This window comes from Pollicipes pollicipes, unplaced genomic scaffold, assembly GCF_011947565.3.
Source record: "Pollicipes pollicipes isolate AB1234 unplaced genomic scaffold, Ppol_2.1 Scaffold_4002;HRSCAF=4701_pilon_pilon_pilon, whole genome shotgun sequence".
Taxonomy (NCBI): Eukaryota; Metazoa; Arthropoda; class Thecostraca; order Pollicipedomorpha; family Pollicipedidae; genus Pollicipes; species Pollicipes pollicipes.
Window position 1 is genome coordinate 1174411 of NW_023596420.1, and position 20658 is coordinate 1195068.

At 57.9% G+C, this 20658-nt stretch overlaps 1 protein-coding gene across 1 annotated transcript; it reads left to right on the top strand.

The window, feature by feature from the left end:
- The first annotated feature begins 3499 nt into the window (after nucleotides 1-3499).
- On the top strand, nucleotides 3500-19852 carry Acf (ATP-dependent chromatin assembly factor large subunit). Its single transcript, XM_037216318.1, has 22 exons — nucleotides 3500-3544; nucleotides 4997-5115; nucleotides 5792-5930; nucleotides 6404-6540; nucleotides 6823-6900; nucleotides 7290-7685; nucleotides 8564-8747; nucleotides 9263-9463; nucleotides 9925-10088; nucleotides 10560-10681; nucleotides 11908-12073; nucleotides 12425-13094; nucleotides 13140-13322; nucleotides 13558-13779; nucleotides 14034-14138; nucleotides 15683-15857; nucleotides 16227-16456; nucleotides 16731-16917; nucleotides 17298-17375; nucleotides 17702-17814; nucleotides 19037-19200; nucleotides 19716-19852. Exons 2-22 carry the CDS (start codon nucleotides 5003-5005, stop codon nucleotides 19804-19806), a joined length of 3918 nt encoding a protein of 1305 aa, XP_037072213.1. The 5' UTR covers nucleotides 3500-3544; nucleotides 4997-5002; the 3' UTR covers nucleotides 19807-19852.
- Nucleotides 19853-20658: the final 806 nt, after the last annotated feature.

Sequence of the window (20658 nt, forward strand, 5' to 3'; positions counted from 1 at the left end):
CGGTGCAGTCAGCGCCATGCAGGTGAGCGGCTCGTCGTCACCGACTGTCATCGAGAGCACGGGCCGCCGCTGGCCGCTGGCCGTGTCGTACAGCCGCACCTGTCGGCCCCGGGTGGCGGCCATCACGCGGCGGCTGCCATGCCGGACGCCGCGCACCTCTGCTTCTCAACGGGTCACGGCCAGTGGTGAACGAGTGATCGGAGAGTGGACACTAAAATATGCCAAATCGGCGAACCCATGTTTCAAATGCTGACGGGTGCCGAGGACGGGGACACTCAAAGTTTAACACCCCCAACACCGCCAGCGACTGTGCGTGGAAACTGAAAAGGCACGACACACGCGATTATGTCACCCCCTATGCCCGGGGCCAGTGGGTCAGCGCCCCAGGGCGGACCGGCCAATAGACGCCCATAACTCACAGCGGAATGGCGGTGGCAGGTGGCGACCCGCCTTGAGTCCTCCATGAACGCGATGTCCGACACCCAGACGGGTACCCGGAGGTCAAGCATATCTGGACGGACCTGGCCAGTTACGGATACAGTCAAAGGCGGGTCTTCTCCATATGAAATGAAGCATAATCTGATGACGCGGCATGTCCTCCTCCCACGACCTGCGTCAATTATATCAGTGGTGAGTCTCAAACCCAAGATCTCCTGGCCATGGATCCCGCACTTTATCTTTGGGCAGTCCGCAAATACAACTTATGCATGGACCATCACTAACAATGTACCTCTGGTGCTGGACTTCACAGCTCACTGAAAGCAGAGCACATTCACATGATGCTTAATGTGTCTTCTACAAGAAGTTTTATGTTATTACAATCGGAGGCCACGGCAACTTAAGCAAGAACTTGTGGCGATGTTTGAACGAAACAAATACGCGGAAATCACGCCATTCTTATACCGCTATGCGCTACATTTCTCCACCAAATGACTGAAAAGCCAGACAGCAAACAGCACCAATAAATTACGAACAAACCGCTTCACCTATTGGACTGACGTTTTTGGCCCTGAAGACCGGCTGCTCTGGCTGGCCGAGGTCCCACAGCTGGAGGTCGTTCTCCTTGCCGCCGGTGGCCAGCACGTTGGATTGGCCCGGGTTCTGGCGCATGCAGCAGAGGCTCTCCCCGATGGCCAGGGCGTCGATGGTAACCCGCTCTGACTCCTCGAACCGCCACAGCGTCACCGCACCCGACTCCACAGCGGTGATCACCGCTCTGGGAGGCGGGGCTGACTGTCACACTGACTGGAAATCGTCAGTCAGCTAACATAATCGCAGGTGGCAAAGCCAGTCATTCACAATTTCTGCTGCCCTGAACACATAGAAAACAGCCGGAATATCTCACATCATTACTTGCATCACTGCCTTATGAGAGGTAAATTGTCAGAAGCTGTCAGAACATGACTGAGCCTACTGCCCTGCAAGTGAGTAGTGGCTGGATGTCACCCTATTGCAGATTATCCTGCCAGGTGGGAACCTCTAAGGAAGTTGCTCAGTGGTCATAACCATTGGAACATTTCATCAAATTGAAAGGTTTATAATGTGGCATTAAATTATGTTAAATATTTAAATTTATGTTACATTTAAATGCCATCTGTGGTCTGGGGGATCAGTAATGAGTCACAGAGTGAGCACATTGCTTGGACTGGGCTGAAATGGAAAGGTCAGTTGGCAACTTGCTGATGAGGTTCAACCCCAAAGGTGAAATGGAAGAGGCAATAATCTGTGGAACTAGATGGCCCAATTTAGGTTATGGGTTCAGGTATATACAACATGCCATGCTCAGAAGGTACTCTAAACCCAAAGCCACTCATCCATGCCACTGGAGTAAATTGAAGTCTTGTTTGATAAATCCAGCGCACTGAATGCTTGCTAGAAATATGCATTTGAATAGCAAAATAAGCTGTATAGAAGAACATCTCAAGAGGGCTGGAGTGAAAGAAAGCATGGCTAAATCACCATATGGCAAGGCAGTATTTGAAGGCCTAGTTTGAACCATTTCATTGTATTGATTTCAGCTATCAGACACTAATTAAATAAGACACGGCTGCCTGGGCCATGACCTGCATCATCTAACCACACAAGTTCTCATCAAGCACTGAATTCTGTGGCATAGCATGCTAAAAGCCTAAGCCATAAAATGGCATTTAATGACCTATAGTACTGAGCACATCCTAAACTGATGTCACCAGACCATTGGCCAGACTGCTACGATCAGCCAAAGGCCATTAGGCCATCCAAATCAGGGCAAACAGAGAGGGCTTAAAGTGACCAGAGCCCACCCAGTTACTGGCAGATGATTCTGTGTGAATCAATGACAGGTGTTGTAATCAAATGAGCCATCAAAATTTTGACAAACTTAAGTTGATTTTCATTCTTCATTCTTCACTTCTCTACTCAAGAATCTTACCCCTGATGTTTGGCAAGTCCGATGACAGGGCCGGACCCGGAGCTTAGCTGGCGGCACATTGTGAAGGCTGACTGCTCAGTGTCATACACTTTGACTTGTTGTGGACCGCAAACCCCAACAGCAACTGGTGCTGATCATCATCTCCCCAGCACATGCTGCATATCTCATTTTGCTGTTCCAGGGCAGTCAAGTTATGGAAATTTTTGGTTTGCACTTCACTTTCTGTTATCTGGGATACCTGTGGAATTGGCTAAGTGTCAGAAACAGCATTCTGATATAGTGCATAATCTCTTAATGTCTGTGATACCATGAAGGTCCAACATACACTCCAGACAGCCAGCTCAGATGTAATGCTTAGGGCCCTGCAAAACTCACACTTGGCTGTTGTTCAACAAAAATCTCCAGAGGACTTTAAGTAGTATGCTAAGACGAATTCCATATCATTACTCTAATAGCATCCAGACAGCACCCGGCTGCAAAGTCCCTACCAGTTCGTCTCTCCCTAGAACAACCGTCCCAAGTCGCATGAAGTAGCATAGCCATGCAGACCCGCAATACCATTGATACAATAGGTCTAGTAGGTACCTGACTGCAAAGGCCCTCACCCTTAAGTATTCCAGTCTCGGCACCAACATACACATTATGTCCCGCCATGATCTGGCGCATGGTTTCAACTGGGGGGTCGCCATGTTATATTTGTTGACATTCGCCAAATACCAAGGAACAATATTTAAACTAGTAATCTTTGAAGTTCATGCTGCTCTGGGTTTTTGATAGTTTTTTCTCGTTGAAATCGTAAAGCTTGTAAGTCTGACGGATATTTTTTCCACGTCAGTTTTTCGATTTCTATGCCTAAAGACGTACTGCTCCATTATTAAATATTTTATCTTACCAGCACTCTGATAAAAAACCTTAAGCTATTAGGCATATGATATGAGAAATAGGTTATTTGTTAAAGAAATGATGTCACTTTACAATCGTGAATTCAAGAAATGCTGTCTTGAATTTGTATGTGAGACTTGTACAACTATCCTAGATTTGTAGACCAAATGTTTGAGTTCTAGCCATAATCTGGCAATGATACAGTAATCGCGCGCGAGCGGTGCTGGTGTCGGGGGAGCAGGGCCGCGTTAGGTCCGTGTAAGGTTTGAGTGTTTTGGAGTACCGAAAATGTGTGTTTGATGTTAAAAATGCTCACTGATCTAGCATTTGCACCTTTTTCATTCTTTGAATAATTGTGTGCTTTAAGTTGAAGAAAGTCTATGTATAATGTTTGTCGGAAGCGCGCTATTTTTGTCGGTTAAGGTGCTTGCGCAATCTGGGTTTGTGGCTTCACATGATTATTTGGCATCATCCCTGAGTTACCCGACTGTGAGGAGCTAAGCTTGTGTTTTGTGTATGCTGGGATGCAATTGAAAGTTTTGAAAGGCAACCCTGTAATGATGGTCAGGCTGCATGTTGGCCAAGTACTATGTTTGGTGTGAATATTCATGTTATTCATTCATGTTAGCCATTGCATCAATGTTTTTGTGCCAAGGTGTTAAAAGGATACACACATGGCCTGAGGATATGTGGTCAGTGTTGTGTGTTTGCTTCAATGAGCCATGAATTTCAACATATTGGCCTTGTGAAGGGTGAGCAAAAATGGGTGCATTAGTTGCAAAAGATTCCTGGCATTAGTACACTGTAGTCGTTGTAACACGTTGTCCACTGTAATACATTGTAGTCAACAGTGATTAAATGACATGGACATATTGGCATGAAATGGGAAGGGGCATGCCCACAGGTTTTGAATATGTCACTGTATCACAAACTCTTCTTCATAATGGCTTACAGATGGTTTTGTTGCTTATTTTCCAAGTATATCAGTTGCTTCCACACTCTGTTGCCTTAAAACTGAACATACATTTTGAAGTGAGCTGTAGCATGTTGTTAGCAATCCTATGTGCTTACTTCTTATAATGTTAGGTTGGGAATATTGTGCTCTGCAACCTAGGAGATCAGAACAACAATGTAACACTGATTTTCACCAAGGTAGGGTATTGATTATGCTTGGCGATATTTCAGGTCGGTTTAGGTTTTTTCTATGTTAAGAAGAGTTCATGGAATTAACTTCTATGAATTTTCCTAGAGAATCTAAGTTGCAATTGATTTAAATTTATATGTTTAAATGCTGTATCATATTGTGACCCCAATGACTAAATTCCTATGTGTATGTACATGGCCATCAGTATTGGGTTTGGAAATTAGCATGTTTTCTTGGAATTATATCCATCTGGAGAATGGCAACTGGTTATATATGTCTCATTGCTTGCTAATTGTATATAAAGTTACTTTTTGAATCAATTCACAATCTACCTTTTTGTATAAAATGCAAGTCTTAGCATGGATGCAGCTCAATCTCAAATATATTAATATCCAGATATTTAGCAGAAGTTCAGCACCCTGCTTGCATCTCACACTGATGAATTATGTAAGGGTTTTACTTACCAGCATTACTGAGGTGTTTTGGTGATATGTGTTTGATTATCTGTGATTGTTTACATTTCCTTGTATAGTCATTTAATGCATCTGAATTCATTACAGGTGAAGATGCCTCTATTAAACAAGCAACCATTTGCTAAGAGCAAACTTCCACCAGATTTGGAACCTGATGAAGAAGTTTTCTTCTGTGAGCCTACCAAAGAAATCTTCAGGGACTATGAGTAAGTTTCAGACATCAAATGTTCTGAAAGATGGTTTCAACTCTGTTGAAAACTGTATGTCATCCTGATGTGCATATTCAATTTGGGCTAGATGATCTAGTGGGGCCACTTTTGGGTCATCCCCATATGGAGGTGGTGGGCCCCTGGGATTTAATTCCCTGGCTGTGTTGGGTTAGTTTATGATGGTCATCATGCATTTTGTTATCATCAAAGGGCCCTGAGGCAGCAAGGTATGATCCCCAGCTCAAAATGTCCCACAAATACCAAACAAGACCTTTATTTGATGAGGGGTGGTAAGTGCATAAGATGGTATCCACAAATGCATCCTGTGGATGTGTGCTGGTTCATGACTTAAAGCCAAGGTACAATCCTTGTTCTTGCAGGTTCCCTTGACAAAATTGCACCTTGATTCTTGTTGGAATATCAGCCCATTGCCAATGCTGGATCATTGGCCTTGCTTGATCCCCATTTTGACATCAAGGCAGTTCTTGGGGTTTTCCTGGTTCTGCTGCCAGGAACCAGGCCCATATCTCATTATTGAGTCAGATGGTGGTGCACATTTTGGTGTAATTAAGATAGTACACATCTTCAGTGTATTTGAATGCTGAGCTTCAAACTAGCATTGATTGGCTGCTGCCAACATCACCCTGACATGATGGTGTTGTGTGCATTGCAGCAAGTTTTTTGAGAGGATGATCCTGTGTAATTCACTACTGTGGTCCTGTGAGATGACTGGCAAGTCAGGTCTCACCTACCAGGAGGCAGCCGAGTCTGAGCGTGCTGCCAAACGCTCCCTCAACAGTGTACAAAAGGAGGTAAGACAGTGGCTGACATGTAGTTCTGTGGGTTTGGCTGGATACCAAAAAGTTCTGGTTGACATTTCAGTATGTTTTCAATTACTATGGTGATCCCCTGGGACAAAATTTTGGGGGGTTTCTTCACAGGTACTGCTCACATGTTTCCAAGCTCAGTAAGCAGTTCCAGGTGTGCAGGAGTGATTGAGTGCGAACTCATGAGACTTATGATAAAAACAAACACAGCCAGTGATCATGAAGCTGGAATATTGTCAAAGCTATGTGGTAAATGTGTCAGTGCCATGCTGCAGCTCTGTGCTGTTTACGGCCTATGTCAATGTCTGGCGGCGTCAAAGGTGAATGTGGTGTGGATCTGCATCATATTGAGAACATTTCGCCTTAACAACCCTGTCGCTGCACAACAATGGTCTCGCCCATGTTGCGTGTTTGGAGCTGATGGATGGTCTGTTTTAACAATTACCTTATTTTTGCAGCTGAAGCGTGCTTTGCTTCTGCTCTGCTCAATGACAAGAAAAACAAGTTTCAATGAATTGTGTGTAGACATATATACGTACATTAAAGACCGCTACTTCAAAGGGGAAATGGTTCAAGTCAAGAGGGGAAGTCAGTGGTAAGTTTTAGGCTGCCCCAGTCAGTTTTGTGTCAATCGTATGTTCAGCTGCTGGTGGTAATGTTGTGTTCTTGGTTTGTGGTTAGGTCTCCTGTAACATTCCTTTAATTGATTTAGGTTGTGGAACATGAATGTCAAACTGTTCATATAATAAACATCATGGTTTTTATGTCTGCTGTACCAAATTTTGCATTTCATGCACTGTTGAAAGTAAACTTTATAATACATTTGTCTTCCTCAGAAGTCAAAGGCATCTGCTGTAATAAGCTCGGACCATTACAGGATTGACTGCACAATTCAGAGCATGTGTGTCTCTGGTGATCCAGAGGCGACTCCAGCAGTGAATGGCCACTCAGACCAGTAAGTGGTGCATCTGCTGTGGTGGGTGGCTGATATGGCGCCCAGTATTACAATTTCCAGGCGTTGCTGATGTGCACTGGTAATTGCTGTGAATGTCCTGTGGTGTGGTTTGGCAGGAGATGCCGGCAACTTACGTCGACGTCAGTTTCTCCGTCTTCGAAAGAAAGAACGCCAAACTAATTGGTCATTTTTCGCTTTATTGGAGAGAGTAAACATCCTGTTCGCGACTTCACAAGGCTTTATCAGTGTCTGCCTTCCTTCAGCTTCCTGCTCCCGGCACTCCTAAAGCCAGCCACCGCGTAGCACTACCCATTCAGCGCAGCCCAGCAGTGGCCGTTGCCCCTATTTATATTTGTTTTCCTCGCTAAGCTTCCTTCCGCCTCCGCTAGGGGCGCCGGTGACAGCCAGCGTCCATCGAGCCGTCTCCGCTCAGAGGGCGTGCCGGCCGACCGCGTGCTGTACCAGGTGCACCACGCGCCCACCGGCCGCCAGCTGATGGTGCATGCCGACGCGCTGCGTCGCGACAAGGCCACCTTCTCCAAGGAGCGGCTGCGTGTGCTGCTCAAGCACTCGTCGCGCGTAGACGACGGAGGCTTCCTGGTGGTGCGCGCGCCGGCCGCGCGGGGGCTCGGCCTGGACAGCCTGCAGTTCGCCGACGTGTTCGTGGGCGCGCAGCCCGTGTTCGTGCCCAACCGCGCGTTGGCGGCGCGCGCCAAGCCGACCGAGAAGCCTAAGCCAGCGCCGCAGCCGGCCAAGCCCAAGACCGAGATGGTGTTCGACGAGAAGTGAGTGCAGAGATCCCTTTCTGAACGTTGAACCTTCTTTGGCATTCATGAAAAAGCCTCTGTGCGGGAGTGTGCTCGAGCGCCGCAGTCCCCTCGCTCTCTGACACGAGAGCCGCAGTCCCCTCGCTGCCTGACACGAGAGCCGCAGTCCCCTCGCTCTCTGACACGAGAGCCGCAGTCCCCTCGCTCCCTGACGCGAGAGCCGCAGTCCCCTCGCCCCTGACGCGAGCGCTACTGTCCCCTTGCTCTCTGACACGAGCGCCACTGTCCCCTCACTCGCTGACACGAGAGCCGCAGTTCTCTCGCTCCCTTTCAAGAGCGCCGCAGTTTCCTCACTCCCTGATACGAGAGCCGCAGTCCCCTCGCCCCTGACGTGAGCGCCACTGTCCTCTCGCTTCCTGACAGGAGAGCTGCAGTGCCCTCGCTCCATTTCACGAGCGCCGCAGTTTCCTCACTCCCTGACACGAACGTTGCAGTCAGGCCCCTCGCTCCCTCACACGAGGAGCGCCGCAGCCCGCTCGCTCCCTCACACAAGCGCCGCAGTCCCCTCGCTCCCTCACACGAGAGCCGCAGTCCCCTCGCTCCATTTCACGAGAGCCGCAGTCCCCTCGCTCCATTTCACGAGCGCCGCAGTCCCCCTCACTCCATGACACGAGCGTTGCAGTCCCCTCTCTTCCTCACACGGGCGTTGCAGGCCCCTCGCTCCCTAACACGAGCGCCGCAGTCCCCTCGCTCCCTGACAAGGGAGCCGCAGTCCCCTCGCTCCCTTTCCCGAGCGCAGCAGTCCCCCTGACACGGGCGTTGCGGTCCCCTCGCTCCCGGACACGAGCGCCGCAGCCTCCTCGCTTTCTCACGCGAGCGCCGCGCTCCGCCTGCAGCGACGATGAGCCGCTGTCGGCCGTGCAGCTGGAGATCCGCCAGCGCTGGGAGGCCGAGCGGCGCCGGCTGGTGGAGCAGCGCGTGATGGAGCGCGACCAGCGCCGGCACCGCAAGAAGCTGGTGGCCGAGTGGCTCAAGGACTGGACCAAGCCCCGCGAGGACCTCCTCTGCGAGGATCACCGGGTGAGTGGGGGGGGGGGGGGGGGGGGGGGGGCTGCTGCGGAGCTGGCCTCAAGTCAAAGGCCGGGGGTCACGGGCGCATCACTGGCGAGTGTGAGGTGGCATGCAGGATGGCTGATGGGTGAGAACTGATGCTGGCCTACCAGGCTGCCTCTCCATCTTTGCAAATGTTTGTTGTGTGTGTCTGCAGCTGGTGCGGTCGCTTCACTGCCAGACTGTATTAGCTGTTTATGTATATATATATATATATATATATATATATATATATATATATATATATATATATATATATATGTATATATATATATATATATGCACATACCTTTTGCATGAATTTTTCAGCCATTCAACATTTTCCTCAACACCAGGCGCGGTCTATCTGATCTGTTATGCAAACCACCTGAAGTTTTGTCAGGCAGGTCAGCTTGTTATTCCGCCCTCCCCCCCCTTGCCCCAAACGCTGCCACTGACACTGAAGCAGCTACTGATCATGTGACCCGCCTGCGCCCGCTCCGCAGGAGCTGCCGGTGATGCTGCCGGTGCACACGCGCGTGCCAGGCCAGCTGTTCGGCGGCTGCCTGCAGCTGCTGGAGTTCGTCAACAGCTTCGGCCAGCTGCTGGAGTTGACGGACACGTTCCCGCTGGGCCTGAGCCTGCCGCTGCTGGAGCGGGCGCTGGTCGACACGGAGGTGGCCGGCACGCTCAGCGACCTGCTGCAGGTGAGGGTCGGGGCGTGGCCCGGTGGCCAGCCGGCCAGCAATGGGAGACGCGCTGGCGATGTCAGGCCCTGTCGGTTCTGCTCCCCTGGAGAGTGGTTGACACGGATTCTGAGGGGCGTGCTTTCGTCGAGCGCGGTCCGCCGTAACAGTTATACTATCCACTCTGATTGGATAGGCGGGATGGGTATGTTGAGTTTTGCTGTCTCGTTAACCACGCCCTGATTTGAACTGCCTCTGCCAGCCCTTCTAATGTCATATGAGCCACAATAAGGCCTTCTGGGAGCTATTTGAGCTGCTCGAACCTGCTTGTTGAAACTGGTGCTCCAAAGCTGCAGTCTTGTCTCCGGCCAGACGCTGCGGCTGCTGCTCGACCCACAGCTCCTGCAGCTCTGCCTGGTCACGTGCCGCTGCTGGAGTGAACTGCGCGGATCTGACCGTACCTGCCACCTGGCCATGCCCAGGTGCTGCTGCGGGCGGTGTTCGAGCTGCAGCGCGAGGAGGACGAGGAGTCTGGTGGGCGGAGCTCGACGGCCGCCGCCTCGGCCGCCGACCAGCTGGACCCGCTGACGCTCACGGAGGTGTTGCGCAGACACCTGATGGCCACGGACACCAGCGAGGACTCGCGGTACGCCCCCAGCCGGCCCCGGTCCCGTGCCGGCGCAGGGGAGCTTGGGGAGCGTGCTCCGAGTGGAGCGCCGACGGTCCGGCCGGAGTCGGCGGCGTGTGACGCCCCAGTACCCAGTGGGGTGTCGTTCTCGTCCGGCCCCCACGCCGTATGGGTGATGAAGTGCTATGGAATGTTTGTGATGAGATGTTGCTGAAGATGGAATGATGTGGGCTATTGTTTCTGTTATGGGGGCTATCACCCATCCAGCGTGTGCGTGTGAACAGTGACACCATTTTCTAGCCTTGCCTGTGAACAGTGATGCCCATTCAATGTAAGAACAATGACGCCGTTTGCGACCCGCAAGGCGAGTAATCCGTCAGTAAATCATCTGACCGTCCGCCGATGTGCCGACTCTTCTGATGTTCGGGTGCGGTCTCCTGTGTATTTGACCCATACTGTCTGTGTGACGTTCGTTGATGTCTGGGCCAGTTGGCGGTACCAGCAGCGCGGCGGGTACACAGAGACCGACAACCCGACCGTGCAGTTCCGGCTTGACCACCCGGACATCATGGAGAAGCTCTCCACGGAGACCGTCTATGACCTGACGCCCGGTGAGGCTGCTCACCTCACCCTGCTTACCGTCCGTTCGGCTCATTGTCTGCCCTGCTTGTCCTGATCACCTTGGTGACCCTGCTCACCGTCAACCCTTCTCACCCTGCTCACTGCGCTCTACTCGCCTGCTCACTGTCTGCTCAGCTTATCCTGATCGCCGTGCTCACCGCCCGCCCTACTCGCACTGGTCATCGTCCGCCCCGCTCTCCCTGCTCTTTGTCTGCCCTTCTCGCTCTGCTCACCGTTCGCCCTGCTCACGTTGGCCATCGTCCGCCCCGCTTGGTGTGCCCACTGTCCGCCCTGCTCGCTGTCTGCCGTATTCACCCCGCTCACCACTTGCTTGCTTACCGCCGCCGTAGCTCGCCATCCAGCTAGCCGCCGTTGCCGCCACTAGCCATCCTGTTAGGCCAGCGCTCGGAGTTCCTTGCTCTCCTCCGGTCACTGTCAGTTCTCAGCTCACCGAACTCTTGATCGCCGCCCAGCCCGCTCCCAACACGCCTCCTCGCCGCCTTCGCCATCTGTTGTCTGCTCCTGTCTGGCCCCGTCGGCGGCCGTGAAGCTCTGGGGTGTGGAGATTCACCGTCTGTTGTCTGCTCCTGCCTGGCCCCGTCGGCGGCCGTGGAGCTCTGAGATGTGGAGACAACCCCCAGTAGTAATGTGCTTTGCTGCCAGTGGACCAGGGTGGAGGGCTTACTGCGCAGGTACACCGTGGCCTCTCACTGCACCCGTTTCGATCCACGCCTTTCTGCCCGTAACTATTAAGGTGTGAAGTAGCGTGTGTGTCCTGGCGGATTCAGCGTAAACACTTACGGGAGAATATGCTGGTCGAAATGGGCGTGATCCAAGTCTATTTCGATTTGGAGTTTATGACGCCCTGCTGCATGACAACGGACGCATAGAGAACATGACTCGGGGACTGATGGCCATCCCCTTTCTCTTTTCATGCATCCCTTGGGCGCTTTTTGGGGACGGAAGGGGCACGTGTGATGACATCAGGTGATGCCCTGCCCCATGTGACGTCATTTGCCCAGGCCCATCCCCACCTGATCTCCTTCCTCGAGGCGGGCGGCGTATTAGCATTACGTCCACCCTGACGTAATGCTCCTCAGAGTCCGGGATGGCCATGCGATCTGGTCTACTGGTGTTTGCCGTGTGAACGTGCGCCGTCGGCAGTATTTCTGAGGTCGTGCTCCTTGTCCTGGCGTGACGCGGCTGGGCTCGGCAGGCGAGAGGCTGGCCGTGCTCGAGTGTCTGATGGGCGAGATCCTGACCACGGTCACCGCCCGCGACGTCATAGAGGAGGCCGAGGGCAAGCTGAAGGAGGTGCGCGCCCAGCTGCGCACCCTCCGCTTCAACATCCTTGCCTACCAGAAGGGCGTCGCTGCCGAGAGGTGGGTGCCCGCGCTTTCAGAGCCGATGTGAAGCCTTGGCCATGGTGCGATGCAGCTAAGGCAGGTATATGGAAACTATATTTGATAGGCCGCAGTTAAGAAATGATCTACGGACAAGTTCGATATCATGTTGAATATGTTTGATAGGTTTTGCGGGTTGTGGCCTCCTTGGCCGTACTGAATGTAGGCTGCCGTTTTGTTTTCCAGCGACGACATGCGCTTCACTTCGGCATGTCATGTAGCGGTCCTTCCGGTCAGGGTTTGGTGGGTGTTTGCCCAGGGAATGCCGGCGTGCAGAGTTGTCTGTTAGTGGTGGCCTCGGCCGGTGACGTGCTCCTGATCTGGCTGCAGGGTGACAGAGCGCCGGGAGGACCGCCAGCGCCAGCAGCTGGAGCAGCTGAAGGCGTCGGCCGAGGCCGGCGATACGTCGGCCGACGTCGAGCCGCCGCCGGAGCCGGAGGAGCCGCCCGAGTCGGCGCCGGAGCCGGAGGCCGAGCGGCGCCGCCGCCGGCGCGAGGAGGAGCGCCAGCTGGCCGAGTTCGCGCGCCGCGAGTCGCGCCTGCTTGAGCAGCTGGCCGATCTGAGTCAGCAGTTCGCGCTGACGCCGCTGGGCCGCGACCGCGCCTACCGCCGCTACTGGCTGGGCCGCGCCCTGCCCGGCCTCTTCATCGAGCACGACGACGACACGGTGGGCGCCTGCTTGCCGACAGCCACGCCCCACAACCGGCAGCTGAGCGGGGCCGCCGCTGGCGAGCGGGCGGACGTGCTGCGCGGCCTGCTGTCGGAGCGGCTGCTGCAGCGCGCCGGCGCGCCTGCCGCCACCGCCGCCGCCGCCGCCGCCGCGCCCGACCACGGCAGCCCCAGCGACAAGGAGAACACGCCGGCACCCGCGCCCGCGCCCAAGACTTATGCCAAGCGGCTGGCGGCGCTGACCGAGCAGAATCAGCCGGACGGTAGCCGGGCGCCGGCGCCGGCCGAGCCCGACGTCAAGGCGCGCCTCGACGAGCTGGTGGCCGGCGAGGTCGACCTGGCGGCCGAGCTGCGCGCGCTGCCGCCGGCCGACGCCGCGCCGCCCGACCGTCGCCTGCTCGTCTGCACGGCCGCTGGCGACGAGTGTCCGGTGCATTCGACCATCCTGCCGCGCGCCACCTGGTCCTTCTGCCCCGACCTGGAGCACCTGGACGTGTTGGTGGCGACGTTGAACGAGCGCGGCGTCCGCGAGGCCGAGCTGAAGGCGGCCATCGCCCAGGTGAGCTGGCGGTGGGACAGTCATGAGGGGTGCTGGTGCTTCTTTGGGGTGGTGTAGTGGTCCTGCAATGGTGCTGTGATGGCTGGATGGTTGGGTCTTATGGCTGTGGGATAGTGGTATATAAGTGAATGGGGTCAGTGTTAAACACTGCAGAATGGTACTGTGAATAAGCGTTGGCGAATTGAACTACCAGCGTGGACACAACATGTGTTGTAACACATCGTTCCCTTCTCAGGCGGGTGACAGTCTACGCCGCGGTGTGGAGCGCTGTCCTCGCAATGACCTGACACAGGGCACTGACCGTCGGCCGCGGCGTGACCCGGCATCTACCGGTTCTGATCCCAACTATAACTTCCCGGCCGGCACACCGGCTGCCGAGATCCAGGAGCTGCTCCTGCGGGACATGATCCTGGAGTGTGAGGAGAAGATTCGGTTCGGCTGCCTCGGCACCATTCAGGTACCTTGCGCGGATGTTCGTTTAGGATTGCAGCGTTTCACCTCCCTCGCTGTCTCAAGCGCTTGCTGTGGGTTAATTATTGCATGCTCACCTCAGACACAAGTCATGGTGTGTGTGCTTGTGAAATGTAGCGCCATTGAGAGACGTGGGAGGCTCGCAGTGTACGTCTCGTCACTGTCAGCGTGGCGCGCCGTCTGGTGTCCGTGACGCGCTGACGCACCTGTGACCGCCCACCCGGCCTCCGCGCCCGCCAGGTGTTCGACCTCAGCGTGTGGCGACAGGCGCTGGTGGAACGCTCCTATGACCAGCAGTGTGACAAGCTGACCTGGGGTGCCGACGGCGCCTGCTCGGCCGACAACGTGAGTGGCCGCTGTTTGCCACCGCTGTCCCCCTCGGCGCACAGTCGAAGGAGTAGGTTTGACTTGGGTGTTCAGCAGGGTGGCCTGTCAGGAAACAATGGCATGGCGGACGTAGGGGGGCCTGGATTTTGGTGCGATCTGACATTCGTCGACGTGACTCGAAACAGTGATTTGTTTATCATATCGTGGTGCTGTGTGTGGCTGCTTGATTATTGTCAGACATGCTGCAGCATCTGTGTCTGCCCGAGCCGCTGGTTGCGTGCACTTTCCGACTTCATTGAATGCGACACGTCTCATCAAGCGCAGAAACTACGTGTTGTCCCCTGCCGATGCCCAACGTTAGATAAGACCACTGACCTTGGTCTTCGCGTATTGTGATTCTAACCCCGCACGGTCGTGAACCTGTACGTCCCCCCCCCCCCCCCCCCCCGCTTCCCATCCACATAGTGTAGCGTCTAACCCTAACTGTCTGGAGAACTTTCTTTTTAAATCCGACTCCCCCACGGAGCATGCCAGTGATCCACGGACTGGGCTTCTAGCCCTGACCTAGTGGGGCCATCCCCAGCTTGCGGCCCGTGGTCCCGTCCTGCCTAATGACCTTCCGACCCCGTGGAGGGGTACCGTGGCGAAATGTGGCATGACCCTGGCCTGCCCCAGCTCTGGAGAGTGCGACCTCTGGCCAGGGCCCTCGCTGGCAGACTGTTATCTGACCCTGGCCTGCCCCAGCTCTGGAGAGTGCGACCTCTGGCCAGGACCCTCGCTGGCAGACTGCTATCTGACCCTGGCCTACCCCAGCTCTGGAGAGTGCGACCTCTGGCCTGGACCCTCGCTGGCAGACTGTTATCTGACCCTGGCCTGCCCCAGCTCTGGAGAGTGCGACCTCTGGCTTTGCCCCTCGCTGGCAGACTGTTATCTGACCCTGGCCTGCCCCAGCTCTGGAGAGTGCGACCTCTGGCCTGGACCCTCGCTGGCAGACTGTTATCTGACCCTGGCCTGCCCCAGCTCTGGAGAGTGCGACCTCTGGCCAGGACCCTCGCTGGCAGGCTGTTATCTGACCCTGGCCTGCCCCAGCTCTGGAGAGTGCGACCTCTGGCCAGGACCCTCGCTGGCAGACTGTTATCTGACCCTGGCCTGCCTCAGCTCTGGAGAGTGCGACCTCTGGCCAGGACCCTCGCTGGCAGACTGTTATCTGACCCTGGCCTGCCCCAGCTCTGGAGAGTGCGACCTCTGGCCGGGACCCTCGCTGGCAGGCTGTTATCTGACCCTGGCCGTCCCCGCTGCCCCGTTGCAGTGACCTCTGACGCTGGGCGCCGCGGCGGTGGAGCGTGCCCCTGACCGACCTCGTAACCCTGACACCGCCGCGGCCCAGCCTGACCCCGACCGCCTGGCCCAGCCTGACCGAGGGGACGCCTCTGATCACTCCGCCGCGGCCGGTAGTGTGACGCGTGACCTCTGACGCGACCTCGCCGCCGACGGTGCGTGGCCTGTGACGCTGGCGCCGCTCTGGCCGCCGTGGCCTCTGACCGGGATTCGGCCGCCGGCAGAGCGTGGACGTCTCAGGCACCAGCACGCCGGTGGCGGCCTCTGCCGCCGAGCGGCCGCCGTCGGCGCCCGAGCTCTCCCGCCGGCTGCAGCGGCGCCATCTGGTGCGCTCGCTGGCCTCGGCCATCCTCCAGCTGGAGCAAGGCATCGACCGCAGATACCTGCAGAAGCCGCTCGGTGAGGCCCGACCGCCGGCGGCGTCACATCAGCTGAGTGAGCCACCGTGCGGGCGGCATGCTCGGCTGGCTACAGAGATGCGTGATTTGTTCATAGTTGAAGTTATGACTAGGAACGCTATCATTCATTAGGAACCGACGCGCTGTGATGATGGTGCTAGGTCATCACGCACCCGCTTTTGCCATTAACGCCCGCCTGGGCGATGTGCATGCATCGCATGTGGAATTCGCTTCGCAGCGACGTTTAAACCGGTTTCGGGTAGTGCTCGGCCGCTGTCATCGCCGGCGACGGCGCGTGTGCGGTGCTGTGTGGCGGCGGCGCCGGTGCCTCTCCCCCTCCCCCTGACCCGGCCTGCGTCGGCGCTCGCAGGCGACCCCGGCTCGGCGCTGCAGCAGTGGGAGGCGTCGCTCATGGCCAGCTGCTCGCTCTCCCAGCTGTTCGTGCACTTTGCGCAGCTGGAGTCGGCCGTGCTGTGGTCACGCTCGGCGCTCAACGCCCGCTGCAAGATCTGCCGCAAGAAGTCCGACCCCGACAAGATGCTGCTCTGTGACGGGTGTGACAAGGGCTTTCACATGTTCTGCCTCACCCCCAAGATGAAGGTGTGTCTGCTGCTGGAGGCTTGGGCTTCGAGGTGGTTGCGCGATGTGGGTTGTTGACGTTACCTCCGTCTTATGTATCAGTGGCGTTGAGTTGTCAGGCTATGCAACGACAACGGTGGGACGTTTCATCTGGTAACGTACTCGCTGGGTCACGAGGTGTCCTTGGGTTGACTATGGCGGAGGATAGCAGGCCTGCAACAGGCGGGTTGAAGCATCGTCGCCCTAAGCCCTGCGCCTTACTCGGCGTAACGTGAGACGTGCGCGCTTCCGGCAGAGCATCCCGAAGGGTGATTGGTTTTGCTCGACTTGCCGGCCGAAGGAGAAGCCCAAGAGCCCGCGCAAGCAGCGGCGCGCCTTTCACATGGTGGACGAGTCGGTGGACGAGGACGAGGCGTCGGCGGACGAGGACCAGCCGGCCGAGGCGCCGTCGCCGTCGCCGCCCGCCAAGCGCCCTTCGAGGGGCGCGAAGCGGAGCGGCGGCGGCTCGTCCAAGAAGTCGACGCCGGCGTCGCGGCGGGCGCGCGAGGCGTCGCCGCAGGCGGCCGGCTCGGTCGGCAAGAGGAGGCGAGGTGAGTCCGCCGGAGAGGCCGCGCGAGGCGTCGCCGCAGGTGGCCAGCTCGGTCGGCAAGAGGAGGCGAGGTGAGTTCGCCGGAGAGACCGCGCGAGGCGTCGCCGCAGGCGGCCGGCTCGGTCGGCAAGAGGAGGCGAGGTGAGTCCGCCGGAGAGGCCGCGCGAGGCGTCGCCGCAGGCGGCCAGCTCGGTCGGCAAGAGGAGGCGAGGTGAGTCCGCCGGAGAGGCCGCGCGAGGCGTCGCCGCAGGCGGCCGGCTCGGTCGGCAAGAGGAGGCGAGGTGAGTCCGCCGGAGAGGCCGCGCGAGGCGTCGCCGCAGGCGGCCGGCTCGGTCGGCAAGAGGAGGCGAGGTGAGTCCGCCGGAGAGACCGCGCGAGGCGCCGGGCTCGTGGCTCGAGTGCGTCGCGCCCGGTGCGGTTCGCTGTTTATCCGGGCCCGTTCGCACACTCGGCGTCGTCAGTCAGGTGACGTCCTCTGCTGTTGCTGATGCCGCTAGCCCTGCTGTTAGGGGTTCTGTTGCTCCTGGTCATGTCCGACACCCGCCTCCCTTAACTCTGTCGGACACGCGTCGTGCCGACCGTCCATGGCCTTGTCTGATCGTCGAAGTTCGTCTCGCCCGGCGCCACGTGATGTTTAATTTCCGTCGTCGGTCTGACGCGGCGTTGTTGCGGGTCAGGCGGCGCGGCTCCGGACGACCGGCTGGACACCGCCCTGCTGGCCGGTCTGCTGGACGAAATGAGGCGACATCCGGGCAGCGACCTCTTCCTTCGCCCCGTCAAGACCAGGGAGGTGCGTCATTGGGCTGGCCAGGTCTGGTCTAGACTGAGGCTGGGAGAATACTGGGCGCGCCGGGCGTGCGCAGGTCGTGGCCATAGCTGAGGTGAACCCAGACACTGTCTGGCGTTGTCGGTGACACTTTCTGCGCTTAGCACGCCTGCGAATGGGCAAGCGGTAATGGCCAGTCCAAATTCAGGTGCTAGTAGCGAAGTGAGTCGAACTTTGCTCTTTATAATGGCTCAACAGATATCACTTGTCATCTCCTGGCCTAAGATTACATTCGGCACACGTCATCACTGTCTGGCGATGGGTTCCAGCCGGCCCGTAGCCATTGCGGCGTGCTGATTGGCGTAGTGCGTTACCACTGGCCTCATCCGCCGTGTGGTGGGATTGCGTTGCCCGTCCCCCTCCCCCGTCGGCGCTGGCCGCTGACGCTAACGCCCTATCTCCCTCCCCCGTCGGCGCTGGCCGCTGACGCTAACGCCGTACCTCCCCCCCCCCCCCGTCGCCTCCGGCCGCTGGCGCTAACTCCCTGTCTCCCTCCCCCGTCGGCGCTGGCCGCTGGCGCTAACTCCCTGTCTCCCTCCCCCGTCGGCTCTGGCCGCTGACGCTAACGCCCTACCTCCCTCCCCCGTCGGCTCCGGCCGCTGGCGCTAACTCCCTGTCTCCCTCCCCCGTCGGCGTCGGCCGCTGACGCTAACGCCCTGTCTCCCTCCCCCGTCGGCTCCGGCCGCTGGCGCTAACGCCCTACCTCCCTTCCCCGCCGGCTCCGGCCGCTGGCGCTAACGCCCTATCTCCCTCCCCCGTCGCCTCCGGCCGCTGGCGCTAACTCCCTGTCTCCCTCCCCCGTCGGCGCCGGCCGCTGGTGCTAACGCCCTACCTCCCTCCCCCGTCGGCGCCGGCCGCTGGCGCTAACTCCCTGTCTCCCTCCCCCGTCGGCGCCGGCCGCTGGCGCTAACGCCCTATCTCCCTCCCCCGTCGGCGCCGGCCGCTGACGCTAGCCCCCTATCTCCCTGCCCCGTCGGCGCCGGCCGCTGGCGCTAACGCCCTACCTCCCTCCCCCGCCGGCTCCGGCCGCTGGCGCTAACGCCCTATCTCCCTCCCCCGTCGGCGCCGGCCGCTGACGCTAACGCCCTACCTCCCTCCCCCGTCGGCGCCGGCCGCTGACGCTAGCCCCCTATCTCCCTGCCCCGTCGGCTCCGGCCCCTGACGCTAACGCCTCGTCGCCCTCCAGGCGCCCGACTATTACCAGATCGTGCGCGAGCCGATGGACATCAGCACGATGCAGCGGAAGCTGAGCACCGGCGACTACACCAGCACGGCCGAGTTCGTGGCCGACGCCGGCCTCATCTTCTCCAACTGCGCCATGTACAACGACTCCAAGGCGCAGATCTCAAGGTGGCTGTCAGGGGTAGACTTGATCAGGGACGAGGGGCCGAGACTCGGTCAGGATCAGGGACCAGGGGCCAAGACTCGCTCAGGATCAGGGACGAGGGGCCGAGACCTGGTCAGGGGCTAGTGGCGATCAGAGAACAGAGGCCGAGACTCGCTTAGGGGCTGATGGGAATCAGGGGCGAAGGGCTGAGACTCGTTCAGGAGCTGGTGGGGATCGGGGGTTCAGGGGCGCCGAGTGGCAGCTCAAGCTGAAATACCCTCAACCGCGGCCGCTGGCATCAGCACGAGAGCCTCCGTGAGCGTGTAGCGCGTTATACTAGTATGTGATCCCGGTGTGCAGCTTGTGCAGCCACGCTGGGTGCCGGTAGGTGTGGTGTGTGGTGGGAGTTAGGCGTAGACGGGTGGTGCGTTCGTTCGTCAGCGAGCGTCAGAGTGCGTCAGAGAGTTGGCATGGCCGCGGTGTCGGGCCGGCCGGCGTCCCGCCGCGCCGCTGACCATGCGTGCTCTCCTCTCGGCAGGGACTGCGAGAAGCTGCGCCGCTTCTTCGAGAAGCGCAGTCGCGAGCTCGGCATCGGACCGGTCGCCAAGCGCGCGCGCCGCTCGTACTGACTCAGAGTCAGCCCGACTCCGACCGCGAGTCGGGCCCGGAGCAGACGCCTTGGACTGGTCCGGCGGCGTGCCGCCGCGGCCCTGGCCGGCCGTCGGTGACGGCTGCTCTGGCGGAGGCTGCAGGCCGGCGCCGCCGCTCGCCGCTGGATATCAGCCGCCGGCCGAGGGGCGGGGCACGCCCAGCCGCAGCGCCGTAGATAGATCCGAGTCAGCCGGCCCCACTGTGTGGCGCGCCGGCCCGTTCCCCGCCGCCAGCTCATTGCGCCGGGAACCCCTCGGCGCCCCGTGATGACCCGAGTCGCATGGAACCGCCTGCTCACTCTTCACTCGACCAAGCACGTGTCGTGGAGTCGTCCTCGACCCGCCGCCGTCCAACTCATCCTCACGCCGCGGCACCGCGCGGCCGGCTCGAGCCGCCCGGCGCGGCGCGGCCACCGAGTCCGCCGAGCCAGGACGGCTGCTTAGTTGTAAGTCGGGCGACCGGGCGGCCACCGCGTGGTGCCCGGGCTGCAGCTGCCTTGTGTTCGGGGGCGCCGCATCTAGAGTAATTTCACGCTAGCTGTAGACGCGCGCCTGGCGCCCGACCACCGACTACCTCAGTCAGTTGGAGACGCTGGTCCCGGCATGGCTGCGATGGCCAGGAACGTACTTCAGGCTAGCGACGACTCAGCCGACGCAAGACGCCTGTCGGCGCATGCGCAGACACTGGTTTAGAAAATGTTTGATTCCTCGATGTCGGATAGTGGAGAGTTTAGTGCCTGTTCTCGAAAGCTAGTTAGGTTGAATAAATTATTTTCTATCCAAAGCCCTTGGTTTCATCGGTTTGAGGAAAATGTTGGGGAATCGGAAAGA